We start from the raw sequence: 23489 nt of genomic DNA on the forward strand, positions 1-23489 counted from the left end.
AAGTGCTTCAACTTTTCTCTTTTGATGTTAGTTGCTCCTCAGTTTCATCTCTTATTTTATCTAATCTAGGGTTAGAGATGAATTATTTCTTATGATTGCCCTATATTGATATGTTTTTTGCATTAGTTGAAGGTGATGGTATAACATTGACAAAAGGCAACATAAGACTCTTGACTATAAGTGATAAGATCTATTTCCAGTTTTGTTATGACAATGCCTAATAAAACTATACTTGTCAATCCATTTAATGTACAATTAGGATTTGTTTGCTTTAGTGCCTGCACAATTTTGTATGGAAACATTTTTTATCAAGTAGGCCATTGGTATTTCTCATTTGGTCCAGTGTATCTCGCCTTCTTGATGTACCATAACATGGAGTACCATTCACTCCATTGTTCTCCAAAGCAAGGTAATTGTTTAAGACAGTTTTAAGTAGTTTTAAGTCTGCAACCCTAGGGGATCCTATCTATTTCTTTGATTTGTAGAAGCAGTCACATCTCACTGATAGAGATGTTTATGTTAACAACGGTGTAGTTAAAAACCAATTTGCCTATTTCTCTTTTCCTGCCAATTCTCCTCAGCTACTGCAAATACTCTTTGCATGCTATCTAGATTTGCCCTTCTTTGCCGTTGCTTACCTCCTCACTTCCCTTCTTCTGATTCTCCTCCTGCTCTCCTCTGCCCCCAGCATGGACTATGGATTTTATTTTGAGTAGGTTATTATTTTTCTTATTCTCATCCCCTATTAGGTGGAGTTTAATTGTTATTATCATGATTATTAACCTCTCAGGGTCTACGTTTCTTCACCTATAAATTTCTTTGATTCTATGAGTAGTGTAACTAACTAGGCCTTACCATATGAAAGAGATTAATAATGAAATTGATCCCACAAATTATACTCAACATAAAAAATATCCTTGGAAAGATATTTCAGGGGGTAGCTAGGTGGCGCAGTGAATAGAGCTCCTGCCTTAGAGTCAGGAAGACCTGAGTTCAAATGTGACCTCAGACACTTGACACTTAACTAGCTGTGTGACCCTGGGCAAGTCTTAACCCTGATTGCCTAAGCGAAAAAAGAAAAGAAAAAAAAAGAAAGATATTTCAGGAACTTGAATAACTTCCAGGTCATCATTCTGAATAGTAATTATCATTATAGTATGAATTTTATGTAGGAAATTTTGATGAAATTTAACAGATCCTATTGTACCTCAGATCATCTTATATTTTGATGAAGTCTGAGATCCACTGGGCATACTTTGAAATTAGTCTCTCATACAAATAGAGAGAATCATGAAATCATAGAATAATACATTTAGTGCTATAAGGTATATTAGAGGTCATCAACATAAACCTCTCCTTTTTATAAAAGAGGAAATTGAAATCAATAGAGGTTAAGTGATTTGCTCAGGGTCATATAACTTGTAAAAATTTTTAAATAATATTTTATTTTTTTCCAATTACATGTAAAGACAATTTTTAACATTCATTTAAAAAAATTTAGTTCTAAATTTTCTCTCTCCTTCCCTAACCTCCCCTTCCCTAAGATGGTAAGCAATTTTATATAGGTTGTGTATGTGCTATCATGTAAAACATATTTCCGTAAGACATGTTGAGAAAGAAGAAATAGGCCAAAAGAAAAAAAAACATGAAGAGGAATAAAGCAAGTGAAAATAGTATGCTTTGGTCTGCATTCTGACTTCATCATTTCTTTCTCTAGATGTGGATAGCCTTTTTCATCATGAGTACTTTGTAACTGAATTGGATCATTATATTTATTGCTGAGAAGAGCTGAGTAATTTATAGTTGATCATTACACACTGTTGCTGATATTGTGTACAATGTTCTCCTGGTTCTGCTCACTTCACTTTGTAGCAGTTCATGGAAGTCTTTCCAAGTTTTTCTGAAATCTACTTGCCTATCATTTCTTAGAGCATGATAGTATTTTATTACATTCATATACAACAACTTATCCAGCCATTTCCCAATTTATGGGCATCTCCTCAATTTCCAATTCTTTGCCACCAAAAGAGCTACTATAAATATTTTTGTACAAATAGGTTCCTTTCCCTTTTTTATGATCTCTTTGGGATATAGAGCTAGTAGTGGTTTTCCTGGATCAGAGGGTATGCACTGTTTGATAGACCTTTCAGCAAATTGTGCTCCAGAATGGTTGGATCAGTTCACAACTCCACCAACAGTGCATTAGTGTCCCAATTTTCCCACATCCTCTCCAACATTTCTCATTTTCCTTTTCTGTCAACATGACAGGCAACCTAATGGATGTGAGGTGATATATCAGAGTTGTTTTCACTTGCATTTCACTAATCAATAGTGATTTAGAGCATTTTTTCGTATGACTGTAGAGAGCTTTGATTTTGTCATCTGAAAACAGCCTGTTTATATATTTTCACTATTTTTCAATGGGGGAATAATTTGTGTTCTTATAAATTTGACCAAGTTCTCTATAATATTTGAGAAATGAATTATCAAGGACACTTGCTGTAAAGATTATTTCCCATCTTTCTGCTTTCTTTCTAATCTTGGTTGCAGTGGTTTTGTTTGTGCAAAAACTTTTCAATTTAATATAATCGAAATTATCCATTTTACATTTTGTAATGCTCTGTATCTCTTGTTTGGTTTGGTCCTAAATTCTTCCCTTTTCCATAAGTTTGACAGACAAACTATTCTTTGCTTTCCTAATTTGATTATGGTATCACCTTTATGTTTAAATTAAGTTCCCCTTTTGACCTTATCTTGGTATATAGTGTAAGACGTTGATCTATGCCTAGTTTCTGCCATATTGTTTTCCAGTTTTCCCAGCAGCTTTGGCCAAATAGTGAGTTCTTATCCCAGAATCTTTGGGTTGGTTTGTCAAACACTAGGTTACTATGGTTATTTACTACTATGGCTTGTATACCTAATCTATTCCATTGAGCCATCACTCCATTTCTTAGCCCGTATCAAATTATTTGGATGACTACCACTTTGTAATACAGTGTAAGATCTGGCATGGCTAGGTCATATTCTTTTTCACTTTTTTCATAAATTCCCTTAATATTCTTGATCTTTTGTTCTTCCAGATGAATTTTGTTGATTTTTTTCTAGCTCTATAAAATAATTTTTTGGCAGTTTGGTATGGCACTGAAAATGTAAATTAATTTAGGTAGAATTATCATTCTTATTATATTGACTCAGTCTACCCATGAGCAATCGATATTTTCCCAATTGTTTAAATCTGACTTTGTGTGAAAAGTGTTTCATAATTGTGTTCATATAGTTCCTGAGTTTGTCTTGGTGGGTTAGACTCCCAAGTATTTGATACTGTCTACAGTTATTTTAAATAGAATTTCTCTTTCTATCTCTTCCTGCTAGACTTTGTTGGTAATACATAGAAATGCTGATGGTTTATGTGCCTTGATTTTTTTTTAAATATCCTACTACTTTGTTGAAGTTGTTAATTATTTAAACTAGTTTTTTAGTTGATTCTCTAGGATTCTCTAAGTATCTCATCATGTCATCTGCAAAGAGTGATAGTTTTGTTTCCTTATTGCCTATTCGAATTCCTTCAATTTCTTTTTCTTCTCTTATTGCTATAGCTAACATTTATAGTATAATTCCGAATAATAGTGGCGATTGCTTTACTCTGATCTTATTTGGAAAGTTTCTAGCTTATCCACATTATAGATAGTGCTTGTTGGTGGTTTTAGATAGAAGCTACTTATCATTTTAAGGAAACCTCAATTTATTTCTATGCTGTCTTGTGTTTTTAATAGGAATGCATGCTGTATTTTGTCAAAAGCTTTTTCTGTATCTTTTGAGATAATGATATGATTTGAACTGGTTTTGTTATTAATATAGTCAATTATGCTGGTAGTTTTCCTAATATTGAACCAGCCCCGCATTCCTGGTATAAATCCCATCTGGTTGTAGTGTTTATAACCCTTTTGACGTATTGCTGTAATCACCTTGCTGGTATTTTGTTCAAAATTTTTGCAGTAATATTCATTAGGGAAATTGGTCCATAATTTTCTTTCTCTGTTTTAGCTCTTACAGATTTAGATATCAGAACCATATTTGTGTTGTAAAAGGAATTTGGTAGGACTCTTCTTCACATATTTTTCCAAATAGTTTTATATAGTATTGGAATTAATTTTTTTTTAAATGTTTGGTAGAATTCACTTGTAAACTCATCTGACCCTAAGGATTTTTTTCCTTAGGCAGTTTATTGACGACTTGTTCAACTTCTTTGTCTAAAATGGGTTATTTAAGTATTATATTTCCTCTTCTGCTAATCTGGGGAATTTATATTTTTATAAATATTCATGGATTTCTCTTAGATTTTCAAATTTATTGGCTTATAATTGGGCAAAATAGTTCCTAATAATTGCTTTAATTTTCTCTTCATTGGTGGTGAATTCACCCTTGGTAATTTGATTTTCTTCTTTATTTTTAAATCATGGTTTGTCTATTTTATTGGCGTTTTTTTCCTTAAAATCAGCTCCTAGTTTTATCCATTAGCTCAATATTTTTCTTACTTTCAATTTTATTAATCTCACCTTTGGTTTTAGGATTTTCAATTTGGTGCTTAGTTAGGGATTTTTATTTTGTTCTTTTTTCTAGTTATTTTAGTTGCATTTAGTTGCCTAATTCATTGATTTACTCTTTCTCTGTTTTATTGATGTAAAATATTAGACAAATAAATTTCCCCATGTACTGTTTTGGCTATTATTTCATTGTTGGTATGTTGTCTTATTGTTGTCATTATTTTTAATGAAATGATTGATCATTTCTATGACTTGTTCTTTGACTCACTTATTCTTTAGGATTACATTATTTAGTTTCCAATTAATTTTTAATCTATCTTTCCACTGCCCTTTATTCAATGTAATTTTTTATTGCATTATGATCTGAAAAAATGCATTTAATATTTTTGTTTTTCTGCAGTTGATTTTGAGGTTTTTATGCCCTAATATATGGTCAATTTTTGTGTAGGTGCCATATGCCACTGAGAAAAAATGTAGATTCTTTTCTATCCCCATTCAATTTTTTCCAGATGTCTGTTATATCTAACTTTTCTATAATTCTAATTACCTCTTATTTATCTATTAAAAAACTTATTTTATCTTATTTATCTTATTTTATCTAATAAAAAACATATCTTTATTATTTATTTATTATTAGATATATCTGGTTTTGAGAAGGGTAAGTTGAGGTCCCCAAGTTATATAGTTTTATTGCCTGTTTCCTCCTCTACTCACATAATTTCTCCTTTAAGAATTTGGGTGCTATACCACCTGGTGCATATATGTTTACTATTGATATTATTTCATTTTCTATGGTACCTCTTAGCAAGATGTAGTTTTCTTCCTTACCTCTTTTAATTAGATCTATTTTTGCTTTTGCTTTGTTTGAAATCATGATTGCTACCCCTACTTTTTTTTTACTTATCTGAAGCATAATAGATTCTTCTCCAGCCCCTTAACTTTATTCTGAGTGGGTCTCTGTTTCAAGTATGTTTCTCATAAAATGGTTGTTTTAAGATTCTGGTTTCTAATCCACTTTGCTATCCGCTTTCATTTTTGGGAGAGTTAATTCCATTCATATTCACAGTTATGATTACTAACTGTGTATTACCTTCCATCATATTTTTCTTCCTTTTTATCCTTCTCTCTCTCTCCTTTCACCCTCTCCCTCCTCACCAGTGTTTTGCTTCTGATCAGTACCTCCCCCAATCTGCCTTCCCCCCTCCCCCTTTCTTTACCTCCTCCTTTCTTACTTCCCTGTAGGGTAAGATAGATTTCTATATTCAACTGATTGTGTATGTTAGTCCCTCTTTGAGCCAATTTCAATGAGAATAAGGTTCAAACAATGCTCACTGTTCACCCTGTCATCTTTCCCTCTACTGTAATAGTCTTTTATGCCTCTTTATGTGAGATAATTTGCCCCATTCTACTTCTCCTTTTCTTCTACTTCCTGTGTGATCCTCTTTCTCACCCCTTAATTTTTTTTATATATTATCACCTCAAATGCACCTTATACCCACATCATCTGTCGGTGTATGTGTCTTCTAACTGTGGTAATGTGATACAGTTCTTAAGAATTACAACTATCACTTTCCCATGTAGGGATATAAACAGTTTAGCCTTATTCAATCCCTTATGTTTCCTCTTTCTTTTTTTCTCTTTTTATGTTTCTTTTGAAATTGAAAATCATTTTTTTTTTGTTCAGCTCTGGTCTTTTCACCAGGAAAGTTAAAAGCCTTCTATTTCATTGAATAACCATTTCCCCCCCTAGAGGATTACGTTCAGTTTTGCTGGGTAGGTGATTCTTGGTTGTAATTGTAGTTCCTTTGCCTTCTGGAATATCATATTCCATGCCTTCTGATCCTTTAATGTTGAAGCTCCTAAATCCTGAGTAATCCTAACTATGGCTCCTTGATATTTGAATTGTTTCTTTCTAGCTGCTTGCAATATTTTTTTGCTTGACCTGGGAATTCTGTAATTTGTTTATAATGTTCCTTGGAGTTTTCATTTTGGGATCTCTTTCCAGAGTTGATTGGTGGATTCTTGCAATGTCTTATTCTAGGATATCGGCAGTTTTCTTTGCTAATTTCTTGAAGTATGATGTCCAAGTCCTTTCTTTGATCATGGCTTTCAGGTAGTTTAATATTTTTAAACTATCTCTCCTGGATCTATTTTGTAGATCAGTTATTTTTCCAATGAGATATTTCACATTTTCTGCTATTTTTCATTCTTCTGATTCTTTTGATTAATTCTTGATGTCTCATGGAGTCATTAGCTTCCACTTGTCCAATTCTAATTTTTAAGGAGATCTTTTCTTTTCTTTTTTCCTGTGAGGCATTTGGGGTTAAGTGACTTGCCCAGAGTTACACAGCTAGTGAATGTTATGTGTCTGAGGCCAGATTTGAACTCAGGTCCTCCTGACTCCCAGACTGGTGCTTTATCCACTGCACCACCTAGCTGCTCAGAGATCTTTTCTTTACTTAGCTTTTTTACCTTCTTTTCCATTTTGCCAATCTTACTTTTTAGGCAGTTGTTTTCTTCAATAAATTTTTGTACATCTTTTTCTTTTTTTGTGTATTTCCTTTATCAAGCTGTTGATGCTTTTTTCATTATTTTCTTGCATCACTCTCATTTCTCAATTTTTTTTTTTACCTCTCTTATTTGATGTTTAAACTCCTTTTTGATCTCTTCCAGGAGTTCTTTTTGGGCTTTAGACCAATTCATATTTTCCTTTGAGGATTTTCACGTAGATATTTTGACATTGTCGTCCTCTTCTGAATTTGTGTCTTGCTCTTCCCTGTCATCATAACAACTTTCTTTAGTCTGGTTCTTTTGTTGTTTTGGGGTCCCTGCTTGCTTATTCTGGGCCACAGAGAGGGGTGTGGTGGAGATTGGGCTAGCTGCTTGTAACAGAGCCACAGGCCCTTGGTCACTGATCTGCCCTGGGGCTCAGGACCTCCTGCTGGCATGCTGAGGCAGGGCCTGCTGCTGGCTTCCTGGGACACTGCCTGCCCTGGACTGTGTTACCCTTTCACCCAAGTAAGACAGACCTTTCCTGCCAATTTTCCAAGTTGTCTTAGGCTAGAAAATTGTTTCACCCTGTCCCTTTGTTCATTCTACTATTCTAGAATTTGTTTTGAGGAACTATTTTATAGTTGTTTGGAGGTGAATGTGAGTTCAGTTGATTTCCTGCTTACTCTGCCATCTGGGCTGCTGGAAGTGCAACTTGTATATATTTGAGGCAAGATTTGAACCTGTCTTCCTAACTCCAAGTCCAAAATTCTTGGCTATTCTAATTTAAATTCCATATAAATCAATTTAATTCACAAAATAGTGTACTATGTGTAACATCATTGGGATAATATCAGAAAATCTTAGAAAATCAGAATTACTATGATTTAAGGGCAAATGAATTCCAACCTATGGGCCACAGCTAAAGACTGATTTAAAAAAAAAAGATTAAATATCATTCTGTGATCCAAGGGAATGAAAAAAAAATTTAGAATGACAGGACTGCGTTGTTAAAAACATGCAGAATATTTTGTCCCCTAGTATCTAATGTGTGTGTGTATGCACGCATTAATGTGTTCATGTGTTTTTCTCGTGTATATATCCTCCTACCCATTCTTTGGAGGAGCGCACATAGAATGTACTTTATCACAGTCTTACCTTAAAGAAGGTCATTGTTGATCCATCTCGCACTGCCCCATATTCTATCTTTGTTTGCTTTGCCAAATCATCCGCTGAATCTATGGGGGACTCCATTCTCTCTACTGTTAAGAAGGCAGCCAGATTTGCAGTATAGGATGAAATGATGATTAAGGTGAAAAACCACCAAATTCCTCCTACTATTCTTGTAGAAAGAGCTTTGGGCATTAGCTCTGATCCTGTTATCATCAAAGTAAGAATATTAAATGACATCAAAAGAAAAGCATAAACTTACATTGTATACTATCCTTGGGAGATAATGCTTTCATTATGAAAAATTTTCAATAATCACCTGTATTTTTTTTCTACGAACCTGTGTTGATGGTGTTAAACAATCATTTATACTGAAATTCTCTGTCTGAAATCCAAAGGTTTCTAATTGTTTTCTAAAGATGTATTTTCAGTTGAAACCCTATTCCTTTATAATTTCATTAAAATGAATTTTATTGTAGATAGTGTTTTTTAAGTCTCTATATAAAACAATTCCTTTTAGGTTTTTGCATATAAGTACAATATTAAAAGATGGAATATTAATTTTTTCAAGATGGAAAATATCTGAGGGATTTTGTGGAGATTTTACAGACTTTATTATTTTATTATATTTTATGGACTTTAAATCATTGCTCAGACTGAGCCACTACAATCTCAATGGACCAATTGTCAGAGGCCAGAAGCATACAATTTATTACAATTTTACTCTTCATAGGTAGGTTGGGATTGATCAGGTTTAATTTAAAGTCATCCTGAATCTGTTCTTAGAGTCATTGTGCTGTCATTCACTATGCCCAGTAATAGCAGGCACAAGAAGTGACTGAAAAATGAAAAAAAAATCATCAATAAATGTTTTGCCTACTGGATGTGAACAAATAGGTTTGACTGAATTTTCCACTGAAATAACTGGACGTTTTAAATATATATGTGGTTATAGTTTAAAAGTAAATAATAAAATGATTTAATACTTCAGGCAAAGAGGTTTATACTTAAACTTCACCCAGAAATAAGCACTCATAATCACCATGAAGATCAAAGAATGTTCAAGGCCCTTGGTAAACTGATGAGAGCACAGAGTTAAAAGACCTCTCAGACTTTAAATTAGCAAATACATTTTCTTCATGTCAGCTTTATGTTTCAGTTCACTTTGGATGGGACAAATACATTTTATAATAGTGATTCCTATTTTTTGTTCTTATTCTAGATCCAGGTATGTAATTTAATCCAAATATAGAAAAGATTATGAGACATTTCCTAGAATAAGAATTTTTCATTTCATTCTTTAATCTTTTGGTTTTTCCAGGATTTGTTTTTCTGGAAAAACTTAGTGGTTAGATTTTTATTTGGCTACAAAGGAAAAAATATTTATTTCATGTAATAGCTATACAACTAGTCCGTATAATTTATTAGAAATGCTGTTATGTTGTGGGGGTGGGTTTTTTTTCTTTTTATCACTATACATTCTGTGATTGAGTTGATAAAATTTCAATTTAGCTTGAAACATAACAATGGGTGCGTAAGTTGTTACTGAAGCATAAGGAATTGGTTATGAGTAAGATTATATGTTAAAGTAGTATTTTTATGATTATGGATGAGAGTCTTTGGAAATGGAAAAAAATTTAACTAAATTTAATTGAATCAATGCTACTTTTAAACAAGGTATTAGGTTTAAAAATCAGGTTATTTACCTTTCATTATTCCTCATCACATGAATTTTCAAATTTTTGTCTTTAACTGATCTGCTTTAAGAGGCACCATGGGGGCAGCTAGGTGGCGCAGTGGATAGAGCACCGGCCCTGAAGTCAGGAGTGCCTGAGTTCAAATGTGGCCTCAGACCAAACACTTGATGCTTACTAGCTGTGTGACCCTGGGCAAGTCACTTAACCCCAACTGCCTAAAAAAAAAAAAAAGAGGCACCATGACCTGGTAAAGAGAGAGCCAATCTCAGCCAGGAAGACCTGAGTTTAAGTCCCACCACTGATACTGGCTGTGTGAGTGGGGAAACGTTACTTACTTTCTCAGTGCTCTAGTCAAGTTCCTAAGACTATAATTTGCAGAGGAGGTGGTAACCTTCATTAGTAGAAGGAATTTTTTGCCTGAGATTTCCCTATACCACTGAAGTTATAGGTCCTTTCCTTCTCAGTGATTTGCTTAATTATGTTAGACATTAACCATGAGCTGAGAACTTTGGATGGAGCAGTGTGCTTGGGAACTATTAAATGGAATGGAATGTAAATTCTAGTAAAAATCAAGGTTAAAAACAATAATTGCAGAAGTGTCAAATTTGCTTTCTATGGGCAGACATGACAGCCAATCCTGATCCAGACTTTGCTCATACAATGTAGAAAAGAGAAAGTCTGATCAATAAATTAATAATCAATCCTCCAAATGGCTTCCAGTTGAGCACAGAAACAAGTATCTGTCGATAAAGAAGACTATAACAGTAAATGCAGATGTTTACTACCATTCCTCTTTTTTTCACTCTCCACAGTAGTTATGACAGGTGCACTCAACATAACACATATCCCAAGACTCATATGTGGAAATAACTACTTCTTTTAAATGCTTTTAAGCTTCTTAAAAGACAAGCAGAGTCTGGCTGGGGCTCACTGTCATGTACCCAAGGTAGTGGTGACTAGCAGGCACCACATCCCATGGTTTGCTGTGGATGATGATAAACTCCAAACAGATTGAACATTAAATATAATATGCTAGAAGTGTACAGTACCCAGTGTAGTCATAATCATGTGCACACACCTACTTGCTATTATAAAATCTGTTTCCCTTCAGTATTTGTTAAAATCTCACCTCAGACTTTTTGAAAGTAATTACTCTACAGATAAATGTCCTAAAAACAAACTAAATGTACTAAAAATATCATACTTGGGATTTCTAGAAAATCGGGCTTGGTGTCTGTAATTATGAAACAACACCCAAATAAACAATATCTAACTGCAGGCAGAACAATTTGTATTCTTTATTCAAATATTTGGGTTTTCAACATTAGTGTATTGTGTATTGTAGTATTTCTACATAGGAGCTTTGTTTGAGTCTAATGTATCTGCCAATACATGCCTCAGAGAGGTTATACCAAGGTACCTCTTGTGAAAGCCTGCATTCCACTTTAAGCTCGCAGATTGCTCATACTATCACCCTGACAATCTTCAGTTTCTCTCTACTGCTGGTTCTTGTCTGATGCCCACAAACACACCTGTTTCCCCCATATATAAAAAATCCCAACTTGATCCTATCATCACTTTTGGCTATTATCATGTAGCTTTCCTGCCCTTTGCAGCTAAATTCCTTGGGGGAGGAAAAAGTCTATATATGCTGGCTTCTTCCATTTCCTCTCCTCTCACTCTTATAAATTCCCTGCAATCTGACTTCTACTCATCATTCAGTTGAAACTGACTTCAAAGTTACAAATGATAATTGCTAAATTTAGTGGATCTTTCTCCGCCCTGATCTTCCTAGAGCTCTGGAGCATTTGATGCCACTGATCCCTTTTTCTTCCTGAATGTTCTCTCTTATCTGGGTTTTCCTGACTCTACTTTCTTGGTTCTCCTGTCTGATTACTCCTTTTCTTTGCTGGACCTTCATTTGTTATCCCCACTAAGTGTAGCTGTCCCCCAAAGTTCTGTCTTGGGACTTCTTTGCTCTCTATACTCTTACTTGCTAAATCACAACTCCTTTGGGTTCAATCATCATTTTCATGGAGATGATACACAAATCTATGTATCTAGCACTAGTCTCTCTCCTGAACTGCAGTTCTGCATTACCAATTGTCATTTCAAACTAGATGTCCCTTAGACCCGTCAAGCTCATTATGTCCAACATAGACCTCATTATTTTTCTTCAAAATCTTCTCTTCCCAACTTCCCTACAATTCTCCCAGTGACCTAGGATTGCAACTCTTCACTCTCATGGCATGTATCCAGTATATTGTAACATCTCTCCAAAGCACCCACTTCTCTCCTCTGATACTGCCACCACCCTGGTACAGGCTCTCATCACCTCACACTTCTGGTCTGATCTCCCTACTCAAATCTCTCCTTACTCTAATCCATTCTCCATTCAGCTGCCACATTGATCTTCCTAAAGCATGAGTCTGACCATGTCAACACCTACTCAGTAAACTCCAATGGTTCTCTATCATCTCTAGGATCAAACGTAAAATACTCTGTCATTCAAAGCCCTTTATAGTCTGTGCATCTTAACAGTCTTCTTACATTTTATTCCCTCTTCCCCGCTCATACTCTGTGATCCACGGACATTGACCTCCTTGCTGTTTCTTGAACAAGGAACTCCATCTCCCAAATCTGGACATTTTCACTGGCTGTCTCCCATTTGCCTCTGGACTTCCCTGGCTTCATTCAAGAATAAGATAAATCCAAGAAAGTATTTCCCAATCCCCCTAATTCTAGTGCCTTGCCTCTGTTGATTATTTCCCATTTATCTTCTATATCTACATATCTTGTCTGAACATAGTTGTTTGCATCTTGTCATAGTCATTACACTGTTAGCTCCTTGAGAGCAGGGACTGTTTATTATCTTTCTTTGTATCCTCAGTATTTAGCAACATGTCTAGCACATAGCAGGCACTTAATAAGTACCAGTGTCCCCTTTTCTTCACTCAGACAGCCCTAATCCTCTTGCTTGATCTATTCTAATAGCTTTCTAGTAGGACTGTGCCTCAGTCTTCTCTCCACTCTAGTTCAACCTCTACACATTTGCCAGATTGATTTCCCTGGAGCATAGTTCTCTCCATGTCACTCCTCTACTCAATAAACCCCACTGGTTCTCTTTTACTTCTAGGGTCAAAAATGAAAAATCCTCAGGCATTTTATGCCCTTCACAACCTGGCACCCTCCTAAATTTTTTTAGTGTTTCTATAATTTACTACACCTCCTCCCCACTACATTCCAGCCATGTTGGCTTTCTAACTATTGCTTGCCCATCAAATTCCATGTTCTGTCACCGTGTATTTTCTATTTGTATTTTATTTCTATTTGTTTGTATTTTTATATGAACTTATTTACAATGAATGTTCTAGGGAGAGATGGTGGAGTTTACCAACATAGAAGTTACTGAGCAGACTGTGGGATGTGTGCAAAAATAATGGGTAACCGTGGTACCTTGCTGCATGAGAGCTCCAACTCCAAACCAGAAACTATTTAGTAAAGTAAAATTGTTTTCCACCACATCTGAATCAGGATTGCATGGGTAGGGGTTATACCATTCATAGGGTGTAAACCTGTGGTAGTTAACAGAAATAGTCTGTAAATATTAAAATTTATACCAACAAATCTGCTGAACAATGCAGAAAATCCAAAGATTAGTGGTTAAAATAAAATCAGAATATCAAAGTCAACATTTCCAAACTATAGTTTTACTTAGTTCTACAAATATTTTCATGATTGCTCATTTTAAGGCAAAGACTCCAGATTCTCTGGACTTGGATTCTTCACACCCATGCCTACTGATTTCATTTCCAAGTTCTCATCCATTTCTCTAGTTGCACAACTTGACGAATTATAGAAGAGGATTCTTCATGTGAGAATTGTGGATACAAGGATACTATACGAGGCTGCTTAAAAGGAACAGATGTATTTTAGCAATTGTATAGTTCACTGTACTAGCCAGGCAAGATTGCTGGTGGAAGAAGACTGGATGTTTGGGGATTGTTGCCTTTGGAGAGCACAAGGGAAAACCATAAATCTGATTGTGAGGCCTAAAAGAGAGAGGAAATTTAGGCTTAGAAATTACTGGGATTAAATAAGTTTGTGTGACATTAACTCTAAGAACCTTAAGGATACTCTCAAAGGAAGCATACATTTTTGGATATCTTTGAGCGTTCCATGCTTGACATTTTTATTTACTTTAATATGGTTGTATTTTTAGCAGTTAAGCATTTTGATACATGTTTATACTCAACTGATTATCAAATTTAGTTATGAAGCAAATTTGCAGGCAGTTAAGTGATATAATAACAGACTATTGGATCTGAAAGTAGGAAAACCTGAGTTCAAATCCTACCTCAGATAATTACTTGCTATGTGACCCTAAGCAAATCATTGAAACTTTCAGCCTCAGATTCTTCATCTGTAAAGTGGGTATAATAATGGCACTTACCTCATAAAGTTTTGGGAGGATCGAATAAGATAACATACAGAAAACACTTTGTAAAACTTAAAGCATTTCTTCTGCTAACTAGCTGTGTGAACTTGGTCAAATAATATAATTTCTCTGGGCCCTAGTTTTTTCATAAAGTGAGAGAGATGGTTATTCATTTATAATTCCAATGAACAATCAGGAGTTTAAATATAAATTCCTCTATTCCTTACCAAATATCTTCCTACCCATTATTGCTTGGAAATATTTCTTCTATTTCCTTATTTTTTTTTCAGTGATATCCAGAAAACAAGTAGCAACTGCACTGAAAGCAACATTAGCATGTTGAAATGGGGTACCTCCCCTGAGAACATTTTTTTTTTCCATTTGGAAAATCCTATCTTTCCAAGTTAATATGGTTGAACATCTATAAATAAAATTAAAACATACTGAAGGGTCTCTGATCTCCAGTCTTTAGCAGCAAAAAACCAAAAAAAACCCTCAACCTGTTGACACCTTTAAGGGATTAAGGTGAATAATAAAATGTAGAGCTTCTAGTCAAGTTCAAGAATTGGGCAGGTTAGTTATTTTAATTACAGACTATTACCTAAATTCCTGGCCCATTTGTAGAAAATATACCATGTATCCTTTTATTGTGTGGAACTAGAATAAGAATTTTCTAGCTTATCCCGTAAAAATGAGTTATAACTTCTTCCCTCAGTTCCCAACAATTGCATGACAAAATATGTTCCTTCAGATCTTTAATAGATGACAGTACATTTTGATACTGTTTCAGTAAGGGACTTACAGTATAAAGTTAAGCATTCCTGTAACCAGAAAAATACTCTCTATCTTCCCCCTTCTTCTTCCCTTATCTCCCCCTACCTCCTTCCTGTCAATCTGCTGGACATGTGGAAAGGCTAAGGCATGACAGCTGTACTAATGTCCTTGAAGTGTCAGAAGAAAGTGAATAAATTCTCCAGATATAAAAGTAGGCCACTTCGTGGTGAACTAATTGGAGATAATGGGCAAAAACTGCACAGCACAGACTAGCACAGATGGGTTATAATCTATTATTGGAGAGAATATTCAAATCAATGAAATAACAAATCTATTTGTATATTTTCAGGAAAGTTTAAAAAATATTATACTATGTCATTTGACCCTTATGATGTTACCATGAGGATTGGGCTACAGACTCGCCTATGCTCAGTGATAGAGGTAGTCTTCAAACTATGGAAGAAAATAGCATTAAAGCCTCAATTGTGCTATGATATTAAGAAATAACATTATGACAGTGTCTTAATTTAATGTCTTTGGTCTCACTTGAATCAAAGATATAATCAGTCTTCCTTTAATAGAAAGCAATCAATTGCAGGTGGGAATCTTGGTTCCCTGAAACTAAGAAAATCTTAATTTCACTGCTGGACAGAAGTAAGCATGGAAATGTCTTTCTTTCACGTAAGACAATTATTTTTTGTTTTAACTAGAGTGAAAGGGAAATAGTTAAAGATGGAATGATTGTTTTCAGTGAGTTAGTCAATAAGCATTTATTGTTTATCATATACCAGGGAAATATTTCCTCTAAGGGTGCACCAACATTAATGTTACCATTGTTCTAGTTGATAAATAAAATTTAAAAACCACTAAACTTGAATTACATACTTTTGTCTTTGTTATGGAACTATGTCTTTTGTTTTTGGACATATATATGCATACATATGTACTACACATACATATATATTTATATATAAATGGAAATTTATTGGATAGGAGAAATTTGGATCTTTCTTGTATCAGCAATACTACTTTCTCTAAAGACTTTAGTTAAACTGCAGAGTAAAGAATTTTTCTTCCACAAATGCCAGACTGCTATACAGATCTGATTTACCTCTAATTGATGCTGTGACAATGAATATTGGTAATTTTTTCCAATTTAATTCAACTTTGTTGAACAATATTATTATTTGAAAAGTACAGTGCTACACATTTTTCTATTGAAAAGCTATAAAGAACTTAAAATAATTTCACAGCATATTTATACAAATCTACACATTTTATTTTGTTCCATTGTGTGACTAATCTTAAAGTCCTTTTTCCTGGCATTGGTCTTTATCAAGATCTATGCTCCTATGTATCAAGTATATATTGCAGTATTGTCAGGGGAAAATATTTATTTTATTTTAGAAATTTGATGTTTTCCCAGCAGAAAATCCATTAAAAAAATTTCACACAAAGTGTTTAGCATATTTTAGTGCTGAAAAGGGGAAAAGCAACAAAAAAGAGCATTTTTAATCTTTTATGTAAAGATATCCAATGTTTATGCAACTGAAAGACAAAATAATGACATTCTAATATAGAATTGAATATATATGGAAAATGAGTTCTATTATAAGTCCAAAAACCCTTTAAAGTCCAATGTGTAAAGCTGAGACCTTAAACATAGAGTAAAATCTGGAAAACAAATAAACAAAAATAAGTTATTCCTTGATGATAGCATAAAACTTTCATGTCTCTAAGCTTGGTAAATAATAATTTATTTATAATTACCTAAAATCTTCCTATTTTTTACTTCCCAACTTTTTTTGTAAACAAATTTAAATCCAATACTTTTTATTGTTGCTAAAAAGTTTGCAGATTTCCATTTATGCCACTATTTTCTATTCTCTTAGACAATTTCTTAGCCAACTCTTCCCAGTTTTGCTATATACATTTCAAAAAGACTAAAACATGTTGATATCCAGTCAAGACATTTTAGGACTAAGCTGAAATGACAATAAAATAAAACAAAAAATCAATTACATGTGCCAATATAGGAGGCTGGTGTTAACTGTTATGTTTTACTAAAGCTAAATTGTTTAAGTAAAGAGAAAACAGCTTTTACAGTGACTTCAGGTGGAAAATCTTTTCCTGTCTGGACATCTGATGAGACTGTGATGCCACTTTAAGATTCTAAATTGTGTTTAGCTCCAGGGCATATCTAGAAGCATGTTTAAGTAAGGCCCATTCTTGTTTGACTTACCTTGCAATCACAAAGAGGACACAACTGACTCCAAGGCAGGCTAAGAGAACATACATCCAAATGTCAGGCGAGAGAGGATTGAGGAAGGAGAAGACACCAGGATTTGTGCCGTTGGGTTTCCTGTATAAAATGCTAATGCCCAGTGTCATGAAGGGTTTGGAAAAGTCAATGACCTTCTCTCTCACATAGGTAATTGTAAGAGGAGCAACTGCCAGGTCGGCTTTCTGGAAAAATAAATCATAAAAGGGATTCATTTTCTCTGACACAGCATCTGAAATAGGTGTGATGTGTAAAATGCTCTTCCCTCCCCTGCCCCTAGCTCCTATTAAGTTCTCAAATAGTAAATTTATCATGAGGATTAATTTTTTTTTTAGGCGATTGGGGTTAAGTGACTTGCCCATGGTCACACAGCTAGTGATTGTTGTGTGTCTGAGGTCACATTTGAACTCAGGTCCTCCTGGCTTCAGGGTTGGTGCTCATTCACTGCGCCACCTAGCTGCCCCAAGGATTAATTTTAAAATAAAGAACCCCAGCAATCTGAACTACTATACATACACATATATAAAAATGTGTTTAAATTCACATATAGACATAGAATAATTTTCTAATGACGAGATATCAGTACTTCTAACCAGATATACTTCTTTTCCATGGCTAAGACTGATTGCAAATGACATTTGGGGCCTTTAAAAGCATGTAAAATTCATGGACATGAAATGACCATAAGCTTAGTTGTCCAGGAGACTTCATTTTGTAGCTATAAAGACCAATATTCCCTCATCCTACTTACATATTACTTGAGTTATTTGAAGGAATAGTAAAGTCTCCGTATCTCCACTATCTCTTTCTATCATATAAATAATAATAGCTAATGTTTATATAGAACTTCAAGGTTTGTAAAAGTCCTGCATGTGTTTGTGTGTGTGCATGAATGCAAAAGAGTGATATTTAGTTTTTCTTACATGATCTATAAGTTCTTTGACCATCCCATTCCATTCTCCTTTGTCATTCTGGGCTCCATATTTACCATCAGGTACTAGTTTAACATCATAAGTGAAACCCAGAATATTTGACAACTCTTTAAGCAAATCCAGGCAGTACCCTTCAAATCTATTATTCCCATACAGAGGCTTGTCCGACTTTTTGAACATTACGTAGGGCTCTTCCTATATGAAAGAAAGTAAACAAATTACCAATAATACTTGATCATACTTATATAGCATTTTAATATTTATAAGGAAGACATGATGCACTTATTCAAGTTCTATAAGCTTACTACATATATCAAATTACTTAAGTTTGGAAACTGTCAGCAATACAGGGAAAGATGAGCCGACTACAGAATATACTCATGCTCAATCAGTCTTCTCATTCAAGGTGAACTGGCTGTCTGGGCACCTGGACACAGAGAAGATGGAGGAATTGATCACTTGTAAGTATCAAACTCCAGCCTGCCAAGGCTAGTAGTAAATGAGGATCTCAGAGCTAGGGAGGCTAGAGATATGCTGGTGCATGTAATATGTGCTTGTTTCGTTGGACTGAAATTATTGTAATACTAGAAAACCACTAAACATAAATTTCTTCATTAAAAACATTCATAAAGAACTGAGTCTTGAAGGAAGCTATATACACAGATATAAGATTTTTTTTAAGAGCAAAATTCTTTGGGGTCTAATAGGCAGATAACAGCGAATGAAAACATAATTTTAATAAAGCAGACTTACCAGAATGGTGGTAACTATAAGCGTTCGATTAGCTAGTGAGTCAGTGATGTTAGTGGACCTGTCTTTATTGCTGTCAGTCATATTAAGACCACTGTTGGAATTCCAAATTCCAATCTACACAGAAAAGAGCGAATCAGTAGATGCCAGCAATACATACTACATTCAATCTCATGCTAGTCCACGAATGTATAGTAGTCATTGGAAACAAAAAACAAATAGTCCACAGTGGGAGCAACTAATTTAATAGGAATATGAAATAGAGAAAGGAGCCAAAGAATTTCAAACAGGGTAATATATCAAAATTATGTGAGATGGCTTTATTTAAATAACTTTAATACATCACTGTTTCAGAAACAATAGGCTACCTTTTTTAAACTTCATTTTTCTTGTTTTTTTTTCTTTTGGTCTGTGTTTTCTTTTACAACATGACTAACATGGAAATATCTTTTGCATGATTATACATGTATAACATCAGATTGCTTACCTTCACAATGAGGGGTAAGAATTTGGAACTCAAAATTTTTAAAAAACCAAGGTTTTAAAATTTTTACATGTAATTGGAAAAAATAGTTTTAAAAAAGAAAAAATAAATACTTATTGAATGAATGTATATATGAATGAGTAAGAAAATGTGTTTTCCCATTTAAAGAAAAGATAACAATAAAAATGATACACTATGGTACTATAATGTATAATTCTGAAAACAAAGCAATAGCTCCACCATAGCATATTGGATTATCAGTACTAAGATAAAAGAAATTGATTTTTTTCTAATTTTTTTTTTAATCTTAAGAGAAAACCTTTGCAATAAGAATGTTATTTAACTATTTGTTATAATTGGAAAATACTCAAGTTAATGCTAAGAAGCCAAATCTCTGCCTTTTTCAATAGCAAATAATAATAATTATGAAATATCACCAAAAATATATAAAAGAAGTCAATGGAGGGAAAAAATATTTTAGACAATCTTTAGCCTTTAAAAATCTAGTAAATGCAAAATTAATTTATTAAGTTTCTATTTTCTATCCATCTTTCTTCTATTACCCTTGATTCCTAAATGTGAGTGAAAAAATAAATATCTTAGTCTACTGGATACCATCCCCTTTTCAAATTATACGTCTGTTATTTTGTGATCCCTTAAAGTCTCATTTAGTTTCTCAGACCAACACCTTGTCAAGTTTCTATTTAATAAATTTCTGTCACTTGTGAAGACTGAGAGAAAAAATTCCTAAACTGAATAACTTGAACTTGCAATTTAGCAAAAATCCTTGAGAAAATATTGTACCAAGTGAATTACCTTTTTTGTCCCTTCCTCCTTGAGACTAATAATGTCCAAATCAAAATCTTTCCTTAAGCCATCTGTTTTATTGAAGGTGATGCGCCCAGTCAAACCATCCAATTGCGCCTGTGAGTAAACATAACACAGCATTACTTCTAAACAATTTATAAGACAATAAACAACTCTTAAAAGAGGTACAATTCTGCTTTATCATGCTGTTACAAATTACTTCATTAATACTGGTCTAAATCAGTAAAAAGAAAAAAGCATTTCACCATATTATTAATGTACATTTTTGTGTACTGTTCTATCATCTTAACACCAGCCCATTGTCTTCTCTTTTCCAAGAACTGTCCATAAAAGTTTTTTGATAAAGTAGTTTTTGTACTGAACAGATGTTTTCTTAGTTAAGCTAAGCTGATGATTAACAGTCCACTCAAAGCAATATCTCAGCCAGACTACTCAGTCTGGGTGGCTCCTCTGATTTTCCATTTCTAAGTTGTTTCTCAGTTCAGCTGAACTTACTCTTTGACAGGAACTGTAACTTATATCACTTCTATTTTCAGACTTTGCTGAAGACTTCAGCTGAAGTAGCATTATGCTCTTTTAGGAAGAGATACTGATCTTTATCCAAAGTTGGCAATAGCCCTGCTAATGTTGCTCTTTTGCAAGATTTTTCTCCTCTACTTCAACAAGTGGCAATGCGGTGGCAGCTAGGCGGCGCAGTGGATAGAGCACCGGCCCTGAAGTCAGGAGGACCTAAGTTCAAATCCGGCCTCAGACCAAACACTTGACACTTACTAGCTGTGTGACCCTGGGCAAGTCACTTAACCCCAATTGCCTAAAAAAGTTAAAAAAATAAAACCCAAGTGGCAATGCAGAGGAAGTATCTTCTATCTTCTAATTTCATTAGCAAACTCATAATAGATAGCACAGTATATTCTCTCAATTCCTTTTCATTCTTCTTGGTAGCACAGATAATAAACAGTGCTCCATACCATAAAAAGTAAAAGTACAAAGAGATAATTATAGTCTTTTTTTATACAGTTATGAATTCTGTTTTTTCACCTTTTTACCCTGTGGCCTCGAGGCTTCAGGTTCCCCACCCCTGTTAGGCCTCCCTGCAAAAAACCTCACCTTAGCTTCTGACCAGTAACCAAACTCTCATCTTCCATATTTACTCAGGTAAATAACACTCATCTCACAGTCAGAATGGTTCTTATTTCCATACTTTCCCTGTTATTACCCCAAAAGTTGCTCTAATACTTCAGTTCTTCAGTGATGGAAGAGTTAAAGAATTGGAGCAACTTTGGGATTTATAACAGGGAAAGTATGGAAACGAGAACCATTCTGACTTTTCTGATTGGGACAAATGTCATTTACCTATGTTTTCCATTTCCTCCAGTGTTCCACAGTTTGTCATATTTTTACCATAAATTGTGTCAAATGTAACTCAATAATTATTCCTCATAGAACTCTGAGGAGGATCTATGCTTTCGACTAGTGAACTGTCAAGACAAACTGAATTCAGCAACTTATTTTTCTCAGGAGTATACTAGTGCTTCAGACAAGTGATGTCCTTCTTATACATATAAAAACTTCCCATATATTTCTACACTGAGAAGTTCCAAAATATATAGATTTCTGGTTTGTTCACCTTGCCCTAAAACCTAGATTTCAGTGAGGTTTGGCTAGATCACCAGAAATTTCTGTCTCCCAGCAAAAATCAGGTTGGAGTCAGAGTGGCCTTGAAGATCTAGATGAAAGTTTAGAGAGCCTTGGGAAGATCAGATTGATTTATAAGTTATCCAGAATCTTAGAATGGTCTTGTAGAAGGGAGAGTAAGATCATCTGCATAGGAGCTGCTCTAGGAACAAATTCTTTTTTTTTAAAATAATTTATTTATTTTTAGTTTTCAACATTAACTTCCATAAGATTTTGAGTTTTAAATTTTCTCTACCTCCCACTCTTCCCCCTTCCCCCAAGACAGCAATCTGATACAGGCTCTGCTTATACATTCATATTAAGCACATTTTGCCATTAGTCATGATGTAAAGAACAATTAGAACTAATGGGAGGAACCACGAGAATGAAGTAATAAAACAAAATAACAAAGGAAAAGGAGAGCAGATAGTATGCTTCCATCTGCATTCAGGCTCCATAGTTCTTTCTCTGGAGGTGGATAGCAATTTCTATCATTGAATCTTTTGGAGCTGTCTTAGGTTCTTGCATTGCTATGAAGAGCCAAGTCTATCAAAGTTAGTCATCACACAATGTGGCTGTTACTGTGTAAAATGTTCTCCTGATTCTGCTCATTTCACTCAGCATCAGTTCATACAATTCTTTCCAGGTTTTTCTGAAGTCTGCCTGCTCATCATTTCTTATAACACAATAGCATTCCTTTACATTCATATACCACAGCTTATTCAGCCATTCCCCAATTGATGGGTATCCCTTCAATTTCCAATTCTTGGACACCACAAAAAAAGCTGCTATGAATATTTTTGTACATGTGGGTCCTTTTCCCATTTTTATGATGTCTTTGGGATACAGAACCAGAAGTGCTATTGCTGGGTCAAAGGGTATGCATATTTTTATAGTCCTTTGGGTATAGTTCCAAATCACTCTCCAGAATGGGTGGGTCATTTCACAACTCCATCAACAATGCATTAGTGTTCCAATTTTCCCACATCTTCTCCAACATTTATCATTGTCCAGTTTTGTCATGTTAGCCAATCTGATAGGTGTAATGTGGTACCTCAGAGTCATTTTGATTTGCATTTCTCTAATCAATAGTGATTTAGAGCATTTTTTCATATGACTATGGATAGTTTCATTTTCTCCCCTGAAAACTTCTGGTTAATATCCTTTGACTATTTATCAATTGGGGAATGACTTGTATTCTTATAAATTTGACTCAGTTCTCTATATATTTTAGAAATGAGGCCTCTGTCAGAGACACTGATTATAAAAATTCTTTCCCAGTTTTCGCTTCCCTCCTAATCTTGGATGCATTGGCTTTGTTTGTGCAAAAATTTTTCAATTTAATGTAATCAAAATTATCCACTTCGCATTTCATAATGTTCTCTAATTCTTGTTTGATCATAAATTCTTCCCTTCTCCATAGATCT

General features: G+C 34.3%; 1 protein-coding gene across 1 annotated transcript in view; it reads right to left on the minus strand.

Moving 5' to 3' along the window:
• Positions 1-23489, minus strand: part of GRIK1 (glutamate ionotropic receptor kainate type subunit 1) — a 130939-nt gene that overhangs the window by 23944 nt on the left and 83506 nt on the right. Inside the window, exons 8-13 of the mRNA XM_020973904.2 lie at positions 20377-20484; positions 19080-19193; positions 18318-18521; positions 17356-17579; positions 13358-13476; positions 8193-8410 (exon numbers count right to left, since the gene is read on the minus strand). Coding sequence (XP_020829563.1) covers positions 8193-8410; positions 13358-13476; positions 17356-17579; positions 18318-18521; positions 19080-19193; positions 20377-20484 — 987 coding nt within the window. The remainder of the gene's footprint in view (positions 1-8192; positions 8411-13357; positions 13477-17355; positions 17580-18317; positions 18522-19079; positions 19194-20376; positions 20485-23489) is intronic.

The sequence above is a fragment of the Phascolarctos cinereus genome, unplaced genomic scaffold (assembly GCF_003287225.1).
Source record: "Phascolarctos cinereus isolate Bilbo 61053 unplaced genomic scaffold, phaCin_HiC Scaffold_726;HRSCAF=1367, whole genome shotgun sequence".
NCBI classification, from domain to species: domain Eukaryota; kingdom Metazoa; phylum Chordata; class Mammalia; order Diprotodontia; family Phascolarctidae; genus Phascolarctos; species Phascolarctos cinereus.